The sequence below is a fragment of the Podarcis cretensis genome (genome assembly GCF_951804945.1).
Source record: "Podarcis cretensis genome assembly, chromosome: 3".
Classification (NCBI taxonomy): domain Eukaryota; kingdom Metazoa; phylum Chordata; class Lepidosauria; order Squamata; family Lacertidae; genus Podarcis; species Podarcis cretensis.
The window spans coordinates 74,415,967-74,436,111 of record NC_137172.1 but is presented as its reverse complement, the minus strand read 5'-3'; the positions used below and the strand labels follow the sequence as shown (position 1 = coordinate 74,436,111).

Sequence of the window (20,145 nt, the reverse complement as noted above, 5' to 3'; positions counted from 1 at the left end):
AGTGCAAGTTCGAGTAAGGCTGAGTCAGTAACCACCACAAGGGTCATTGCAAAAGGAAGAAGGGAAGAGTTTCAAAATACTGAGATTTTTAAAAGCCATTTAATCAACAGTCTGACAGCAGGTTTACCTAGAGTTCTTTAATGCCATAAAGATCAATGCAAAGAACACGCAGTGCTGTTAGTATATCGAAGGCTTCTGGTGCCAGTTTGTTTGCAGCATGCTAAAAACCTTAAACTACATATCTTAGACGAAGTATGTCACCACTAACATTTATGCCAGTTAAAGTGTTGTGCAGCATTCAAGCATGTCTTATTTTGGAAGGCGTGTAGGTTTTGTCTATTACTTCATCCTGCAAGAACATATGAAGACAGCGTTCGTTCTGCGCCAAGGGGTGGCCTGCAACTCTAGAATTTGAGAATAAAAAAAATTAGACTTCCAGTTTTAAAAACCACTCTCCCACCCTGAACTTTCAGGAAGATTTCCGATTTAGACTTGCTTTTAAATACCCCACAACAACAAAAACCAAACTCTCCCCTATCTTAAGTGGCATTTAAACAACTCCACCAACGGCTAATGGGCTACCACCCACCCACCAGTTACCAGAATTAGCATCCTATCAGCATGACTGCTTTCAGAGAGATCATACTGCAAACAAGGCATCATTCCTGACAAAGGTTAAGGCGGGGGGGGGGGGTCTGTGGTAGGACTCTAATGTACCCTCCCCACCCTCAAGGAGAATAGAGCAAATGACATTATTAGCCATTTGAAATTTTGAGCACATCCTATATGCAAAGACTCAGCAGTAAACCTACTTTCCCAAGAAACAGCTGCCAAGTTAAAGACAGTCTTAGAAGGTATCCAAAAATCTGGGGCTGTATTCAACTGTGCAACTAATCTTTTTCTTTCACATCTCCACCTCCCACTCAGCTGCGTGCAGCTCAGCCTGCAGTATTCAGTAGGTCCACCTGTCTTCGGAGAGGGAAAGATTGCTTACAAAAGCTGCCACTCCCCTCCTGCAGCCACTGGATGCCATCTGAGATGTTGAGAGCTCATGGATGATAGAAGCCAGCTAGAAAAGATCACTGGCCCATCTTGCCTAGCACTGTCAATTGCTTTCAGACTCTGCGCTGTCAAGTCAGACAACCCTTCCCAAGTCCTGCTACCCAAATTCCCTTTGCTAGAGACAGGTCGCATTCCCACAGCAGTTTATTCCATTTTCCCAACGTTCTCCTTCTAATTTCCATGTTATATTGGAGCTCTCCACAAGATAAAAGCCACATCCAAAAAGGTATGTCAAGTTTAGTGTCAATTCCTGTGTCATTTGCAAACAAGTTTCCCCCCCTGGAAGCAATCTGTTTGCAAATAACATGAAAACCTCAGCTATATTTCACTGTATTTCTGGAAGTGGCTTTGACGTTCTGTGAAAGCTCAAATATAATGTGGAAATTAACAGTTAGGGCAACGTCAGGAAAACAGAATCAACAGCCGTGTGACTGCAGCCACTGTCTAATCCGATGTCACAAGCACAAATTTCATGCCATTGAACTGCAATTATGAAGCTATTGGGACAAGTACTAAAATGACAATGAGAAGCATTCTCATATTCCTATTTTATATGCAAATAAAGTCCATGCACAATTAAAGGTGACCATCATGTCCAAATAAGTTATTACCAAATGAGCTGGACTTTCAGAACTGTGTTTTTGGTTTGATAACGTTCATCTTCTCCTTTGATTTTTTAGAGGGAGAATGACCAGTATTGGTTCCAAGAAGCTAAATGGGATGGGGAACTATGGAACCAATCCTGGTCATCCTCCCTCTAATAAATTAAAGGAGAACTGGGCAGTAGTAGGCCCAGCCTTCTTCCAGCAAAATAAAATAGTTCATATCCAGATGCCTTAAAATAAGCAAGTTTCAGAAAGCAGGAGGGAGAAGCAAGTGAAAAATGCATTCCCAACTACCTGCTATATCCCCCTCTAATTTCAGGATTGGAAAGCCTATAGGCAACTGCCAAGGAGGCAAAACTACCATGCAACTCCAGTCACTGTCCCCTCTGACCTAATACGGAAGCCAAGGCTTAACTGTTCCAGTAAGCAAATCTGAAGAGACGGCCACCCTAGCCAAGGCTATGTATAAAAACCATTTTGCCACATTACGAGCATCAGCTTCTCAGGCTGCGTAGTCAGATTGTAACCTAACTGTTCCAGCTGATGAATCGCAGCCCCTCCCTACCTCCCCCCAGCCTTATTTGTATGATTCCATCTTTACATGCTGTAATTTTAGCAATTTGCATAAATTAAGCAAAACTGAAACAAAACCCAGGTCACGACAAATACTTCAATCATTGCAGCAAATGTTAAAGCATTTGTACACTGTTCAGCTTGGATGCTGATAGCGCTTAGATGCTAGTTCAACCCTGAAAGTAGTTCAGGAGCGTTTAAAAAGGTGAACTGAGCTTTGCGTGGTATGAGAGCAACTGCACTGCTAAACCCACTGGAGCCAGTGACAGATGTAAGCATGTATAATGTGGCTGCCTTTACACAACTGACATTTCTACACAACTCAAGAAATAGAATAGTGCACTTACTTGTTTATGAATTGTTCAAGCCCTTGCTTCCTTTCCTCTATAAAAGAGTCATCAAATATCCCATCGTCTCCTCTAAAAGGCAATTGGCGGAAAAAAGCTTTTCCAGGCAAGGGAGGCACTACAACCTGAAAGACAGTTGTGATCTAAATTACTAACACACGGGAAAACAGACTGCTTATTTTATGTAGAGAGCATCTAGCTTTTAATACAGTGCCTAGAAAATTTGTTTAGGAGGACATGGGCTGTACCCTTTCCTTAGACATGGCACTCGAGATGGATGGCTTATTTAATATGGGATGCACAGAAGTGCCAAGCTTAAACACAGCTGCAAGGATTCAGAATGGCCTGTGCTCGGGTCACAGTAAAGTCCAGAACTGAGTTGGCAATCCTGACCACCACCACTGACACCACATTACTTAACAGCCCAGGGCAACCTTTTTCAGTGCCACAACACGTTTGTATCCAAGAAAATGTTTTGCCTTACCTTACTCTCTCTTTCTAGTTCACTTCGAAGCCATTCAAAGTCACTGTATCTTCGCCTGACACAAGACTCCTTCAATTTGAAAATAGGAAGGTTTGTCTAAAGAAAAGGAAAGGGGGGGAAATGTTCCATCACTGTTCATCAACAATAGAGTACACAGGCTTGATTATGCTGAGAATGTCTACCTTCCTAACACTGCGTTCAGGATGTATTGCTGATACACTACAAGCCCAAGTGCCAAACTTAACATCACTGTGAGGGCTAAGTATAGAGATTTTACTATTTTAGCTCCAACTGTTGCCCACAAAAGGTAAGGATCTGTCCTACCCCTTCTGGATGATAAGTACTTATCTCCAGGCTGATGCTGGCATTGCAGCACTGCCTATCCTAAAAAAGTTCATACTAACAACTAATCACAGCCTCACTCTAGAACATTTTCTGAACACTTTTCTGCACAAAGTTTCATTTCATTTCAGGGAGCCTGTAGACTTCACTCTTGAAGCACCCATCATTCCCTCTGTCCACTTCTTGGTTAGGTCATCCAGCATGACTAAGGAAGCTTGCTCCAAACTGGGCCCGAATCCAGAATTTATAGCTTGTTGGATTCTAGACTGATGTCCTCTTTGATGTACAGAGCAACACTGTCAATCTGCCTTTTCCTACATTTTATTGTTATTATTTAAAACTTACATCCTGTACTTGGTTGGAAAGCCCTAGGACAAGTTACAACAAATGCATACATAACACAATAGCAAAAGCTTCGCAGTACACAGGCATGTGTTACTGTTTTTAAAAGCCAGCCTGAGAAAACAGGTCTTTAGGCAGCACCAAAACGTGTATGATGCTGGCACCAGCCTACTCTCCAGCCAGGGAGATATTGTTAAGAAAACCTTCAGGTGGACAACTGATCCCTCATTTTCCCTTTGGGCTGGGCTCTCCGCCCCCAGCAGATCTCATTTCATGGGCTAGGTGTTAGAAGAGAGGTGATCCTGAAGTAAACTGGGCCCCAAGCCATTTGGGCATTATTTAACAAAAGTTGTACCCTAAAAATTAAAAAGAAATCTAAACAGAACTAGTCCAAACATGTCCACAATGCAACCTTGAATCTGGTTCAGTGGTAGATTAGCAACCACTGAAATTCATTAAGAGTCCCTGTTGTATGGGTCATGGCATAGCTGCACACGTTTGCAAGGATGACCACTAGTCAACAGGACTTCCCCTTCCTGCCCCCTGCACCATCCCCAAGCCTGCTGTGGAGGGGTGGGGTGGGGGAACCCAGAACAGATTTGGGAGGATGCAGGGGGAGGAGGAGAGAGAACATCCCATTATGCAAGGAGAACGCTTGCCTTGAATACAACCCATGAGCTCTTGGTATTAAACCTTCTATTCCCCCCACCCCCACCCCAAAACTGGCTCAGGAGGTCAGAAGAACCCTTGGAAGAGTGGGGGGGGGGAGAAGGGAGATCGCTCAGTACGGCAATCCAAAATGCTTGCCCTGACTAAACGATCACCTTCGTGTGACGCTGAAATCCTTCCACTGTGCTCCATCATGTACAGCAACATCTGTATGTACATGGTGTGAAACCCAACCCAAGCGGAATTAGGAAGGCACTTGCATTTTCCCAGGTAAGGACAAGACTGTTCATTGTATTAAGGTCTTAAGGTATATTTTTTCTCTTAACAAGTTCCTTTATGCTAAAAAGTCATGCTTGCATTGAAAGACGCTGGCTTTTGTAAAGGCATTTTTGTCCCAGGCAGAGAACACCACTATACAGTTTCCCCAGAGCTCAGGAGTAAAGATTCCCAGAATAAAAACAGTGGATTATTGCTCTCTGATTTCACCTTTTGGCTTCTTAGCAGAGTTCCAAATTAAGTCATTGTAAGTGTGTAAGGCCTGTAGAGTTTTAGTGTTTTCTGCAGGTGAGATTTTCACCTTTAACATTCCATTTGCTCAAGTTACTTAATCCTTCTTGTTAACTGCTCTTTTATTCAGTAAGTTAAGATAAAGCAGTGAAAGGAGTGCCTCGGAAATTCTTATTTCTTGGTACAGGAGCCTATAAAAGTTAATCTCCAAGCAATATATAAGGCTTAGAAGTACAGTGTTAGGTAAAATGAGCTGGCCGAATATAGGTACCCCTCCATTTTTCCTCCTTTGAACTTCTGACACAATCATGATTTAGACTCCCAACACATTTAGCTGTTTCACTCTTGCCAAATCGTTTCCTGTTATGATATAAGCTACCTCAAGACAGCTGCTTAGAGAACTGCAAAGGAACGTGAGACTTTCTGCCACACTGGTTAACACTTCAGTTACATGCTTCTAGTACGTAGTCTGCAGCAGTGAATTTATCCCGGATTCATCCTAACCACTCTGCTTTTTTCTTTGCTTTTTTTTGCAATTACCTTAAAACCGAGTACAGTGGTACCTCGGGTTAAGAACTTAATTCGTTCTGGAGGTCCGTTCTTAACCTGAAACTGTTCTTAACCTGAGGTACCACTTTAACTAATGGGGCCTCCCACTACCGCCGCAGCGCGATTTCTGTTCTCATCCTGAAGCAAAGTTCTAAACCCAAGGTACTATTTCTGGGTTAGCGGAGTCTGTAACCTGAAGCGTCTGTAACCCGAGGTACCACTGTATTGAGTATGTGAGAGGGAGAAATGACTTGAAATATAGAACTGAGCAGCTAAAAAAGCTATTCATGATTCTTGCAGGATATCTTCAAGACGGCAAATGAGATATTCTACATCACTGATATTCAACTGGTGGGTTGAGACCTTCTACATGGTTGCAACAGCAGTGTTAACTTCATACAAATATGGTGGTGGTGGTGAGAATTAAGAAATGGCTTCAATACATGTTTGGGTTAAAGGCGGGTCGCAGGTCTGAAGACTACTGATCTATTCCAATGAGATATGCATAAATGACAAGGGCTGCACTGCTCCAACCTTGAAGTCGATAATTTGCTCTGAGGTAGCAGTAATTCATTCCAGCAGACCAACTGCTAAAACTACAACAGAGCCTCAAGGACAGAGAAGGTGTAACTTTATATGTGTCAGCAGGGCTGGATTACACTTGGATCCATCTCAAGTAATGAAAGGGAACACATCCCAGTCTGATGAATTGTATGCTTTTACAACACTATAATGTAGGATCAATGGTGCAGTTTAGGCGCTGACCTCCCAAACCTATTTTGTTGCAACTCAGGCTTTTTTTTTATTAAACAAACACCTATTTATATTGACATTTAGTTACAAAGTTTATATCCCACCCTTCTTCCAGAGAGCTCAAGATGATTTAGAATTAAGGGATGGGGAACCTGTGGCCTTTCAGGTGCTGTTTAACCACAATTTCCATCCTCCTTTGCCACTGGTGATGCTTGCTGGGGCTGGTGGGAATTGGAAATTGTAATTTCCTAAAGAGCCATAGGTTCCCCGTGATGCCCTGCTTTACCTTCATAACCAGCTCCATGGCTGAGTAGGGATTAGATCCTGGGTGTCTCTAGCTCTAGCCCAGAACTAACCGCTACACTGGCTCACTTGACATACTGGCACTTAAGAGTCAAGGCAGCGTTGTAGCCCTGTGTTAAGTATCTGGTTCAGGATTCACATCAGTGGCAAATTCATTTGTAACCACCTCATCAGCTGCTTTCTGAAACACTGAGATTAAACACCAACCTTCCTCACATTTTTACCAACAATCTTTGCAGGAGATTTGCATTTGTACACTGAAAAACAGACTAGAAGGTTCCATGTCCTAAACAGCCTCAAGGTAAACCCATACCGTGGTACCTCGGGTTAAGTACTTAATTCGTTCTGGAGGTCCGTTCTTAACCTGAAACTGTTCTTAACTTGAAGCACCACTTTAGCTAATGGGGCCTCCTGCTGCCGCCACGCCGCTGGAGCACGATTTCTGTTCTCATCCTGAAGCAAAGTTCTTAACCCGAGGTACTATTTCTGGGTTAGCGGAGTCTGTAACCTGAAGCGTATGTAACCCAAGATACCACTGTAAATCTATAACACACCTGCAAGAAAAGACTCCCTGAAGAGTCTCTGGACAAAGCCATCGTGTAACTTACACCAATGCCACCTTCATAGTAGCTAGCCTTCCTACAACTCAGTTGCCAACAGGGAGGTGTGGGTGCTTCTAAAAGCAACCAGGTGCTCCAGTAAACTTTCTATAGTTAGCTATCAGGCAGAAGTGTATGATGTAAAACAAGCATATCTGAGACTCTCTTGCATGTGCCACCTACACATTCTACTGCCTCCTGCTGGTAGATTCTCTCTGGTTAACATTATTTGGATACCTGGTGAACCTTTCTTAAGTCTACTAAAGAGATGGGATTGTTGTTAAAAAGGTTTAAATTTAAGAGGAAGCCAAAGCGTTTTTGTAAGCCACTCATCCATCTTGACTAACAGGTGGGGCGATATCTTTCAACAAATAAATTTTAAAATGTGCTTTTATGTGGGCCATCACATACGCTCCCCCCAAGGAGAATTTCCATCTGAAAAAGCCAGTCCGCCCCCCACCTTGATCTTCATTTATACATCTTTACTTGTATCAGTTATGCATGATGGAAAAATACCACCACCACTGACCAGCATCATCAGTTCCCAACATGTTTAAGTGGCAAGATTCCTTTTTCAAATACTATGCAAAGATGTTACAATATATAAAACCAGATTCAAAACTGACTTTCCTTTTAAGTGCATGGCAAGCACTGGAGGACGGAGTGAAATTATCTAGATGAGTCGAGAGTTCTCTTATGCTACTCTCTTCATGAGTCAACAACCCTTAACACACCATCAATGGTAGCTCCATTTTAAAAATGGAAGGTATATTAATCAGTTCCTCCCAAACCTGAGTTTTTTCCATCTTGCATGACATGCCATAAGATGAATGCAAGTGGGAAAGTCAAAATGATGTACAGCAACAAGAAGTCCTTTAATAGGTTCTGAGATATGAAACCGAAGGGAGGTTCTAAAAAAGGCCCTTTTTCTAAAAGATAACTAGAATAAGTGCTAACTGATTGCAGCCTATACAAACACAGCACTAGAAAGATCAAGTACTCATAGATTGGGCTTTGATACAAGATGCCATTCTGAATTATTAGAAGCGAAAGGGTATTCATCACGACTGTGTGATATTTCCACTGACTGATCAGCAACGCTACCAGATACTTATGATAGAAAAATAACCTTGAATCACTTTGCCAAATGTGTGTTGCCAAACCCATGATTACGGGGATAGAAGAGACATTTGTAAGAGAATTGGTAGAATTCTCGGAATTAGTGCTGCCAGTCCTAACCTCTAAGCAGTGTTTCTCAACCTGGGGTCCCCAGATGTTGTTGGACTACAACTCCAATCATCCCTGAGCTCTGGCCTTGCTAGCTAGGGGTGATGGGAGTTGTAGTTCAACAACATCTGGGGACCCAAGGTTGAAAAAGGCTGCTAGAGGCATTATAAAAAAGAAATTCAAACTGCCCACAGCAGTACTTCAGGGCAAATCCATAACATCTGTACTACAGGGCAACTTGCAGAGCTTCCGTAAACTTTTACCACTGGGTACCGATTCTGTCAGCTATTCAACAAATTTGTACATGTTTTATTTATGTGGAGGCAGCCTTTGGAGGGTCCCTGTTTATGTCGCCTATCAAGCCAATATTTTGGATTGGGCAGTTATTTGGACATTTGCCACAATGATAATAAGCCTTAGTTATTAAAAGAGAAATAAGGCTCACACAGGGGGATTTTAAATACTTGACATTAACCACAGTTTAGAACACTGTACATATCAGAATCCCAGAGGGCCACACATATTGTTAACAAGGACTACAGCATATTTTTGGAGAGTATAGTAGCCTTGCAGGCTAAAAGCCTGCTATAACCAAGGGCCTAATGTGACAGACATTCAGTATCACGTTGGTCAAGGTCACGATTGTTCAGAACGGTGCAAAATTACAAGAAACAAGTGTAAGCAGAGCTTCAAAGATTTCATCAAGTACAGGAAGGTTGAAATTATGCCTTTGCAACTGTCTACCGAAAAGAGATTTCTCTCCTCCCTGTGTCTACCCTCTCCCACGTTTCTTAATTTGAATTATTTCTTACCTGCCCATCATCTTAAGTGATCCCAGAGTGGAGTACATCAAAGCAATTTAAAATCCAACAATGGCAACCATCAGCACAATGTCACCATAAGGCAAAAAGCAGATAAACAATGGTAAATGGCAGCTAATACCGTATTTCAAAATTCAGGCTATGGGAGAAATCTGCAGCAGGAACAATACCAGAAATCAAACAGCAGTGGCACGTTTAGGAGGCTAAAAGTCTTAAGCACTCACAGTGTAAGTGGCCTGACTCTCAAATCCTAGTAGATAAAGAGGGACAGATCAACTCGATGAAGTGTGGGGCACCAACAGAATGTTCTGCCAGCTGTCAGGACAATCCAGCCTCTTATGTAGGTTGCATCTGCAAAGAGATTCCTTACTGGAAGTCAGCAATCAGATGAAGATATCTGAAAGTGTATCTAACATAGGTTCTCTAAAGCTTTTGAGAAGCTATCTGCTCTAATTGATAGCTAGTTGAATTCTTGCAAATATTAAATTTTGTATACTCCCGGAAACCAACAACCTACTGGGCTACTTCATTCTATATCACTGAAATTTCCTTACTGCATCCAGGGGTTCCCAAACTGTGGTCTGTAGACCATCAGTGGTCTGTGAGTTTCATTCAAGTTGTCTGTGGTGCATCTGTAAAAATACAATGAAAAACCATGCAGCATCTAGCACAGTACAGTACGGTTGCTACAATAGGCCGAAAAAGCATTAAGCGGTCCTCCAGGACCCTCTGAAATTTTTCAAGTGGTCCTTGGGGAAAAGTTTGGAAATTACTGCTCTAGTAAAAAAGTCACCATGGCAGCTGGCACAACAGAAGCAGCAAATAAAATTCTCAAGCAATAGCCTCTGAGAATCCAGGAGGCACAAACTGCATTCCCTTTAAAATGCAGGTCAACAGTTTAGGAGTGAAATCTCTTCTCAAACAGACAGTTTAACCACTTTTGTCCATCAAAAGAAACATGGATTGTTTCTGCTTATTTCCCCTCCATCCAACCCATCATAGGCCTCAGGTGGTCGGTCATTCAAGGACTACCATCATACTTGATTAAGATGGAAAGGAGTAACAGCTGGGCATCATTAAGATACCAATGATAATCCACTGAAAATACACATTTCAGAAATCCTTCACCAGAAGTGTAATATGAAAGTTAAGGAATGAGAGACTGAATGGAACTTTTACAGAATGTTGCATGAAGGCTCCCAGGGATCTGCGGGTGAAGTATGAGCAGAACTACTGCAAAGCAATGTTCCCTACTCAGAACGCCAGTTGGATCAGGGGGCTACCAGGACCAATGGTACCAAACATGGCTAAGCAATCTGGGAAAACAAAAATTATTACAGTCCTTCCCGGACGTCTCTCCTGGGGTAAGCTGCATGAAAGTTGCAAGAGAATCAGAGCAAGCATCTTGTCCACAACCTTGAGTGTCAGTAATTGACACTTATCCAATAAAAACCAATCAGAAGAGAATATTAACACCTCTTCTGTATTGACTTCAGTGTCAGAACAGATGCAAACTTTTTTGTCTGCAAAACTGTCTGTGACCTGCTAGACACATGTAATGATACCTGCATATGCAGAAATTCTCAAAAGCTTTAGTGGCCCTGCAGATGTTGAAACGTCACCCCTCAGCTCCAGGCACCGTAGCTCAACCAACCCACCGCTGATGTAGAAGCACTTAAAAGCTTCAAAGCTACTCCTAAGAAATCCCCTTCCCAATATAAGCCCTCCAATTTGCATCAATAGTCAGCTATCGAGCATGCTAGCTCCAGCCATGGCCAAAGGCTAGCCACCTACGATATTCTGGGGGAAGAGAGAAAACCACCAGAGACATAAGACCACTCAAGGTATACTAACCAATGACAGGAAAAAGGAGCTTCTGAGACTCACAACAAGCACACGCTTGCCTAACAGCTGAGTCATCAAGAAGGGAATGGTCCCTTTGCACTTCTGTTTTGCTAGATCCATCACTACAGTTGCTCAATTCTGAAGAGGACTCCAGCCTCCAGGGACAGTTCCACTTGATGCTGTCAACACATGGGCTGAACTGCTTCTCTGTGCAGACTTCCTTCACCTCACATCATATCACAACAACTCTGTTGTGTAATAACACATCTGCTTTGTACTGTTTTTAACAGCAGGGGTGACATTCAGACCTGCTTGCAAGAAAGCTCACAATCCTTCTGAGAAAAGGAAGGTGTGTGATATGTGGCATACTGCTGATGGACTCTGGACCACTGATCTCCAACGGAATATTTTTAATCAGCTAAGTGGCCTTACCCATGTAGGAGCAGCTGTCAGCCCACCCAACAAGCCACCAGTTATATTATCCTCTAACACAGGTCGAGGAGACTTCATAGCCTAATGGTCATTTAAGCATTTGTCTAGAACAGATCCACGTTTTCAAACTTTTATTCACATTGAATTATTGGCCCATGTTAGAGAACAGATTCTGGAATGGAGGTCCCAAGCAAAAATCATTAACTGATTCTGTAGAAATTGGTGACTATTTGCTGGTAGTCAGGGCTTCAAAGCACCTTGCAAAGGTCTTTGCAGGGGCTGCCAAATAACTTATCAGTGGTGCCTGCAAACCCCCTTTTGCCTCAGCCACCTAACATGAGGTGTGGGGCAGGTGGGTGTGGCCCGTGGACCAGAGGTTCCCCACTGCCAAATAGGAGAGTCATAGGGTTCCGTGTACTTAGCAGCTGTATGGAATGGTACTTTCTTTATCTCAGAGAAAACCAAGGTCTTTTTACATTAACTGATTAGAAATAATTTCTGGCAACACTAAATGGTCTGGCCTCAACCATGAAAAGTCACAATTTTTCTTGATATCTAGAAAATCATTATGAAGTTGCTTCAGTTAATTTACCAGCTGATTAATTGAAATAAAAGTGTATAATCAGTTGAAGAACAGGTCTAAAGTGTTTTCAGGAAGTCTCTTCTTAAAAGGCCAGAGAATTTTAGTATAAACACTGAAAATACTTAGGGTGGGATTCAACTAATGAGTCATGTCAGCTGTGCAAGGACTTCTGCCTGCACAATGGGGCTTTCCCCTCTCCTTGCAAACTCCCCACCCCACCCCACCCCACCCTGCGACTGGCTGTGGAGTTAAACGACTCCCCAGAGCAGTGCAGAGGGGAGGGATCATTCTGTCTGACAAGCTCAACTTGTCCAACAGAACGATAATCTTAGCAAAACATCAAATTCCCTCCTTAGTATTTACATAAGTATAGCTTTACATTATTTTTCTGTCACCAAAGTGAATTATTCAATATATTACTTTTTGAAATTATTTAATATTTGAGTGTCATGATGTATTGATTGCATTTGTGTTGTGAGCCACACTGGGCCTAGTTAAAATGGAAAAGGAGCATACAAATTGAAATAAAAATAATACACCAGGGACTTCTATCCCATGACTAAGTATACTTCAGAAAGAGCAAGCACATGCTCAAGTAAGTGTTGCTTAATATTGTTGCCACCCGCATCTCTCCAGAAAGACTTTCACTTGGTTCTTCAAAGTTGCTGAACAGCAGAAAAGGAAGGAAAGAAAAAGCAGAAGGAAATATAGAGGGTATAGAACTGTTCAGCTTGGCCCCTCAAATCAGCAGAATTTGCAAGAGCATCATTCCAATGACAATTTAATTAACCCGATACTCTGTTCTTAAAGAGATCATTTGACTCAGGACAATTGAGAGAAAGAAACATGCACCCATATCACCCAGTTTGGAAGAACACAGTAACTGGAAGAGTAACCTGAAAGGAAAATACCTGGTTCTAGGACAGCATATCTAATATCAGTGGAATCAGATACTTTTGTTCAATTCAGAGATGAACATTTTATCCCACCGTGCAACTCTAAGAAAGATTGTGTAGTTCTATGACATGCCAAGGCATTAACACATCAGCAGCACCAAGGTATATTTCTTCTAATCCCAATTCAGACATATACTTTTCTCCTTTGTAATTTTTGATCAGAATGCAACTTCTACAAAAGATGCTGACAAAAATAAAAAAATAAAACTATTTGATTTGATTGTTAGTGTTTAAGCTACAATATTTTAAAACTAACCTGAACTTCAAACTCTTTAAAACTCTATTATCCTCTTATGAACAACTACTTTTCTTTAAAGGGAATGAATTGTGAAAAAACTAACTTTGTCAGTCATCATACAAGTACATGACATTGATACTGGTGGACTGGCAAGTCACAAGCTTCACCCACCAAAGCAGCTAAGTGACCTTAAAACTTGCTTGATAATTGGCTTAATTCTTGTGTATTCATGATGCAAGCAATTCTAATGCAGTGTGACAGGATTATGAGTTATTTGGAAAAAAAGCAATTATTCATCATTTTCTAAATAATAGGAAAAACAGTGCAGTCTTCATGGTTATATAAAGGCTCTAAAGTTTAAAATCAACGTTTAAGATTATAGTAACCAGTTTGCATGCACTTTTACATAGGAAATATCTAAGTAAATGGAAAACTCTGATTTAAATCAATGGTATATTTTGGCCTTTTTTCTTGCCATTTAACTTTCCTTAATCTAAATCAATCCAGCCAGGCTTGTGATGACAGAATGAACCATCTGCTGCTACAATGTTAAAATATCTGACTCTTAGTGCTGTTTAATCTTTGTGGTGTAAACCACTTGAAGCAATATTCTATTACAATGATATTTCTGTTGCATCAATCTAGGGTACCTTTGCTTGATGGAAGAAGTGAAAGTAGACAAGTGACTCAATTCCTACTCTAGTTTTTAACTAATCAACTGTATGCTTTATGATTTGAGAGCAACTTTGTTGTTTAGAGTGGCATTTCATATTTCATGCTTGTCACTGTCAATGGGGAATACCTGACCTCCACGGTTTTCACTGCAAACAAAATATTACTCACTCAAAAGGAGTATATAGTAGAACCAAATTTTTTTATCTGACTACAGTGCAATCTTCCAAGTCCAAGCAGAGCTGGAAATACAACAGTAGAGAAACACGGCTATATGCTAGAGACCAAATAAATGTGAGTGGTGCAGATCAGATCCTTTTCAGGATTCGATCCTTTTCACAAATTTGAATGGAAGACTGCAATCCTGTGCACTTCTGAATAGACAAGAATATATTGGGAAAGCCTAAATGGCTTTGAGAGAAAGAAAAGTTCTAGTCTCAGAGAGGACTGAGACAATTCAAGAGTTTCTCGTTGTGCCAGGAATGGTGCCCCACTCTAAATCTTCTCCTTCCCCACTTCACACAATGGAAAGGGAGGAAGGTGCCATCTCACCCTTTGTCTCACAATGCTTCGGTCTAGACCCAATGAAAGCAAGTGTTTTGAATCCACTATTTTAGGAGTGCAGCTCCATAAGAAAGCATGCACTCACCCAGTACCACAAAACAACGCCACTGATGTGTGCAAAGAATCGCTCTAACTGAAAGCTCACCCCACCCACTACGAATCTGCAGTTACAGTTCTTGTCCATTTCAGATAAGAAGAAATCCTAAAGTGCTGTTAAAGTGGACTTTTATGCCTTCCTCACCTTCAATTTCTTCAGCGCCTGGATTTGTTAATAATGGAAAGCCAAAAAGGGTACAAATAGGATGTGTGTTTAGTTAGAGCATTAAGCCAATTCAATGAAGCTTTTCTTAGGTGGTGGAGTGTTTAAGGCAGCAATTTATTTCTAAAAAATTGTGAACACGAAAGATTAAATCTACGTGCTTTATATTAAAAGTTAATATAGGTTAAGTGGTAAATGCAATATATAATAGCTTTTAAGTATCTAATCTGAGGCTTGCCAAGAAAAAAGGAGCTTCCATTAGAAAGGCTCAATAGTAACTTTTAGTTTAGTCTTAGAAATGCATCTGTCCTTGTCTTTTGTGAAAGCAGTGTACTCAAGTTACGTGCAAATTCATGTTGTTGATACCTTCCAAGCTCTCAAATCAAGTGTGGTCTACAAATTAGTTTTAGCCTTGGGATTCTGAGACACTTAAAGATCTTCCCATAGTAACAGCACCAACAGCATAAAAGCAAAAAATAAATAAATAAAAATCTCATTTCCCATTAGTTTGGTGGCTCAGGAGCTAGGGAGAGTAGATTTAGCAGGCAGGCACATCAACCAAAGCTTGTTAGGAATCATCAATCACTGGCTGCTTCAGATGTGATGCTAAGCCATAGTTACAGCAGTTTTCTTCAACATGGTGCCCTCCAGATGTTATTGAACTCTAATTCCCATCAGCTCTGGTCAGAATGGCCGGCATTGAGGGATGATGGGTGTTGTGATCCACAACATTCATGCTGATGAAGGCCAAGATGAGCCTAGACCAGCATGGCCAAACTTGGCCCTCCAGATGTTTTGGGACTACAACTCCCACCATCCCTAGCTAAGAGGACTAGTGGTCAGGGAAGATGGGAATTGTAGTCCCAAAACATCTGGAGGGCCAAGTTTGGCCATGCCTGGCCTAGACAAACGTCACAAATATGTTCACCACACCACCCCCAGCAATGATCATAGGTTCAGAAGCTTTCGCTTCTGTTTTATTTGAAACACATCTTGCCATATCATCTGGACTCAAACTGTGGTTACTCTTACCTATGGTCTGTTTGAGCAAACCACCTTTAACTCATGGATTAGGAAGTTGACTTGTTTCAGCAAGCTATAGTTAAGATTAACCAGTCTGGAGTAATCTAAAACTGAAGTGAAAACTTCCAGTTTCCTTGAAGCTGCATCTAAGAACATTTCACCAGTGTTTAGTGTGTTGTGTGTGAACTGGTGGGTTTTTTTAATAGTAATAATAATAACAATAATAACAATCTTTTATCTCAGTTTCTAATTTCCTTCAGCACTTCCTCTGGGCCCTTTCCCCTCAGAAGGAGATTCTTCTCCCTCCCCCCCCCCCGCACCCCAAACTTCTGTCTCTCTGCCACCTTTGCTCAGCATGCAGGGAGTTGCTGGTGTTGGCCCTGGTCTAACCATAAGGGAATGACCTGACTAGAAGACAGGATAGGCAGGTGAGGTACTGGGCTGGCTGAGGTACTGAAGGCCCACCTGAACATGGCTCAAGGCGGTGGTTGAGAAACACTGAAATAGTGTTTGCCTTGGGCGATACCACATTTCTCCCACATTATAGGACTGTAAAAATGAAATGGAATAACCCTCTTCACAACAGACTCTTAACCTTGAAGAGAAAAGGCAAGATACAAATGTAATGAAGTCTGGTTAAATGCAATGAAGCAGGCTAAATGCAAGGAAGTCACTGAAACTAAGTCCAGGTGAAACCAATTCATTTGCAAGGCAAACTGTAGTCCTCCAAGCATTTCATGGTCCTCACGAATCACAACTTTGCTGTTTTAGGAACCACTATTGGGCCAGGTTGTTCTTAGTAGTCATCATGGACGTAGCCAGGATTTTTGTTAGGAGGGGCAGGACTTGGTTGGGGGGACAGGACTTTTGTTGGGGGGTGCAGAACCAACGTGATTAGTCAGTTAGTTAAGTATTTCTACTGTTTTACTTGATGTGGGGGCTGCTGCCCCCCTGAACTATGCCCACGGTAGTCATGGCGTGGCAATGAAAATAAATTGATAAACAAACAGCAAGGAATTCTTTTTGCTATCACCATCTGCTGAAGGGGGTGCAGTCTTATATTTTGATCTGACAATTTGGTCCTTCAAAATCTTCATGATAATACTGCACTCCGCAGCTTTCAAGGCAGCTCTAGCAACTGGTACACAACATCAACAAGTCTTGTGAGGGGGTAGTACTAGAAGGGCATATTGTAGAGGTGCACTGAAGTTGGCACTGCCAGGCACAATTCACTAGTGTGAATGCCAGTTAGTACCCAAAGTAGGCAATATCCGCCAACTAGTTCCTCCACAGTTCATACATAAGCATTTTCTGAAGGCATGGGTTATACCTTGCTATCTAAGAGCCTACACTACATCAGCAAGCATAGTTCATCAACTGGATCAGTTAAAAACATCGAGCCTTTCAGCTGGCACAGGATACAAGTTCAAGTGACATGCAGGACTGCACAGACAACCAAGTGCCAAAGAAGCAATCTAACGGATTAAAAGGAAAACATGACTGTATTCGGTAAAACTTTCCCACACTGGCACATCCTCAAGCAAAAGTTCTTCCTCAATTCATTAAGCTACCTTATTCCTAACCTAATTACTGTACTGGTCTATGATCTAGTACCCTCTAAACTAACAGGCAGTAGCAGCTCTCCCAAGATCTTAGGAAGAGGTCTTCCCAGCCCTACTACATCAAGAGTTTTTCAACTGGCAATGGAAGGGATTGGAATCGGGACCTTTGGAATGTGAAGCAATGTGCTATGGCTCCCTCTCTTTGAGTTATCTAACCTACACAACCTAAGCACATGCATTCTTTCTCCAGTCCCACTTATGTACACAACCAGTTAAGATAACATTAGGCCATCTATTACCCTAGACCTTACTTACTTTCAGCAATCCATAAACATATTGGCCAATGGCACTAGTTTGCATTATCACCGTCAACTTTGTTAGAAATGCACAACCTGGTCCAGAATAAATAGAAGCAACAAGAAACTTGTTACTTGTTTCAGAGCAAACCTACTTTTACAACATTTATCATAAAAGGAAGAACAAACTGATAAACAAATGACGGTGGAAAACACCTTTAGACAAACTGTCATTCTTAATAAATCCAAGAACTGTACATTCAAGGAGATGTAACGTAAAATTATTACTTCCTCAACCCTTGCATGACAGTTCTTCCATTACCTGAAAAGTGGGGGAGGGAAAAAGAAAACAAAGATAAATCCTTATTTTCTCCTGCCAGGTTGTCTAAAACCCACAAGAGACAAGTGGCGGGCCCTGATCCACTACAGTGGTACCTCAGGTTAAGACCTTAATTCGTTCTGGAGGTCCGTTCTTAACCTGAAACTGTTCTTAACTTGAGGTACCACTTCAGCTAATGGGGCCTCCCACTGCCGCTGCACGACTTCTGTTCTCATCCTGAAGCAAAGTTCTTAACCCGAGGTACTATTTCTGAGTTAACGGAGTCTGTAACCTGAAGCGTCTGTAACCCGAGGTACCACTGTACTGAAGTTATAGAAGACCTTAAAGCCTTCCCCAAAGAATGAGATGGCACTATCTTAACTCTGTCAACTGCACAGCCTTGAGATTATCTTTTTGTTATCATGTAGACACAGTTAACACTATGAATTTGAGGTATTCCACCAGAGAATAAATTCCCTGCTTAGCCTTTAAGTTATAGGAATGCAGAGAATGTTATTATCACGAGGGTGAGAATCAGAGAACAATGTATTTCCTTAATGTATAAGGCTGCTGTGGGCTTCCTTTTGGAGTTAAAGGCAGAGTACAAATACAGTTACATGAAAAGTGGACCAAAAGAATTACCATAATTGTTCAGATGCAGTGACTACTACCAGTTACTAGACATTATGTAGGGAAGCACCACAATTTAAAGTTTTTGAAGGATGTATCACTGGAGGCCCTTCTCACAGTTTTCTTTGTTCTCACATATCAGTAGGTACTCATAAGAGTATTGTGAATAACCAAAGTACAGCCATATCATGGAGACCACACAAACAATGAGTATGGGAAGCCAGCTACACAGACTACTTAGCATAACTCTGGTGTGTGATGAGAGACATGGGGCCAGTATGGAACAGCACCAAGGCTGAAGCACACTGCATTTCTGGACTGCAGAGATAAGGAACATTGAAACACACACACACAGTTCCAATTACAAGCATCTGAAGGAAGCCAAATTGGGATCTACATGTGCATTCAAGAACCTTGGCATGCGCAGGATCTGCATCAGACCTTTCATTCTGTATGAATATGGTGCTAACGGCATTCGAATAGGAATCAACACTAGAAGATACTGAGAAAATGAACAGCTTAAAATATCTCTCCCTACACACACACAGACGCCTCCCCCACCCTCAACTGCACAGGATGTCACTGTCAACCTCAGCTCAGCTTGCCAGATCAGAGTGCCAACGACATATTGGTCATGTATATGGAACTGCAGCATCTTCTCTGAAGGTGTGCCAGGGAATCAGTGAGCTCTCCAGTGAGGAAATGCCCCTGACCTTCCATTGTGTGTGGGTGGGGGGAAATGGAAAAGAAAGAGGGTGTGAGGGTGGGGGATAAAAACAAGCCCTTCAGTTTGGCTCAGGCACTTCTAAGCTACACCCACCCAGCCAGCCAGGCAAGGCACGTATTTGAAGGAGTGAAGAGGCCTTACTGCTTGGAAGTTGCACAGGCAAGGCACCTCCACCCTCGCTCCCCATAGAAGATAAGCCCGAGACTCCAGCAGGGCCCGCCCTCCCCCCCCCCATAATTCCCCATCCATCCGCCGACCCCCCCCCCCTCCAGCCTCGCTAGGATCCCTCACCTTGACCCTCACGTCGTAGGTGGTGAAGCGGCCTCTGCCCACCCCCACCGTCTGAGGGTTGGAGACGTCGATCTCGAGGAAATTGCTCGGCGGCCCGTAGGCGTCGTTGAGGTTCTGCGGCTTCGTGATCAGGCGCCTGGTGTCCGCGATGGTCTCAGCCATTTCCCCCGCCCGCTCTCAGCAAGAGGACCCGGGAGGCAAAGGACCGCGGAGGAAGCACCGGGGGAGGGGAGAGGGGGCAGCGCCGACGAGGGCAGGCAAGCAGGCGGGCTGGGAGGTCGCTCGGGCGTCACGGCGCAGCAGCCCCACCCCAACCCCACCTCTCGCCTTCTTTTTCACGGGTGACCAGCCGACGTGACGCCCCCGCGACACGCTCCGGCCCAGCCGCCGACCGCACCCGGAGGGAGCGAGCCCTGCTACGCGCGCAAAGCACCACGGAGCTTGTAGTCTTCCTATCGGCAGGAGGCCGCTTCGACGCGATGCGCAGCGGCCGCCGCGGGGACTACAACTCCCGCAATGCCGCGGCGATCCGTACTAGAAGGGGCAAAGCGCAATTAGCGGAGCT

The 20,145-nt window shown here is 42.8% G+C and overlaps 1 protein-coding gene across 1 annotated transcript; it reads right to left on the bottom strand.

Moving 5' to 3' along the window:
- Positions 1 to 122: 122 nt before the first annotated feature.
- Positions 123 to 19,955, bottom strand: SNX3 (sorting nexin 3). The gene is made up of 4 exons (XM_079971765.1): positions 19,581 to 19,955; positions 3,072 to 3,167; positions 2,588 to 2,712; positions 123 to 404 (listed from the first exon to the last, which is right to left on the bottom strand). The coding sequence occupies exons 1-4, from the start codon at positions 19,740 to 19,742 to the stop codon at positions 299 to 301; spliced, it is 489 nt and encodes a 162-aa protein (XP_079827891.1). The 5' UTR covers positions 19,743 to 19,955; the 3' UTR covers positions 123 to 298.
- Between the last annotated feature and the right edge of the window lie 190 nt (positions 19,956 to 20,145).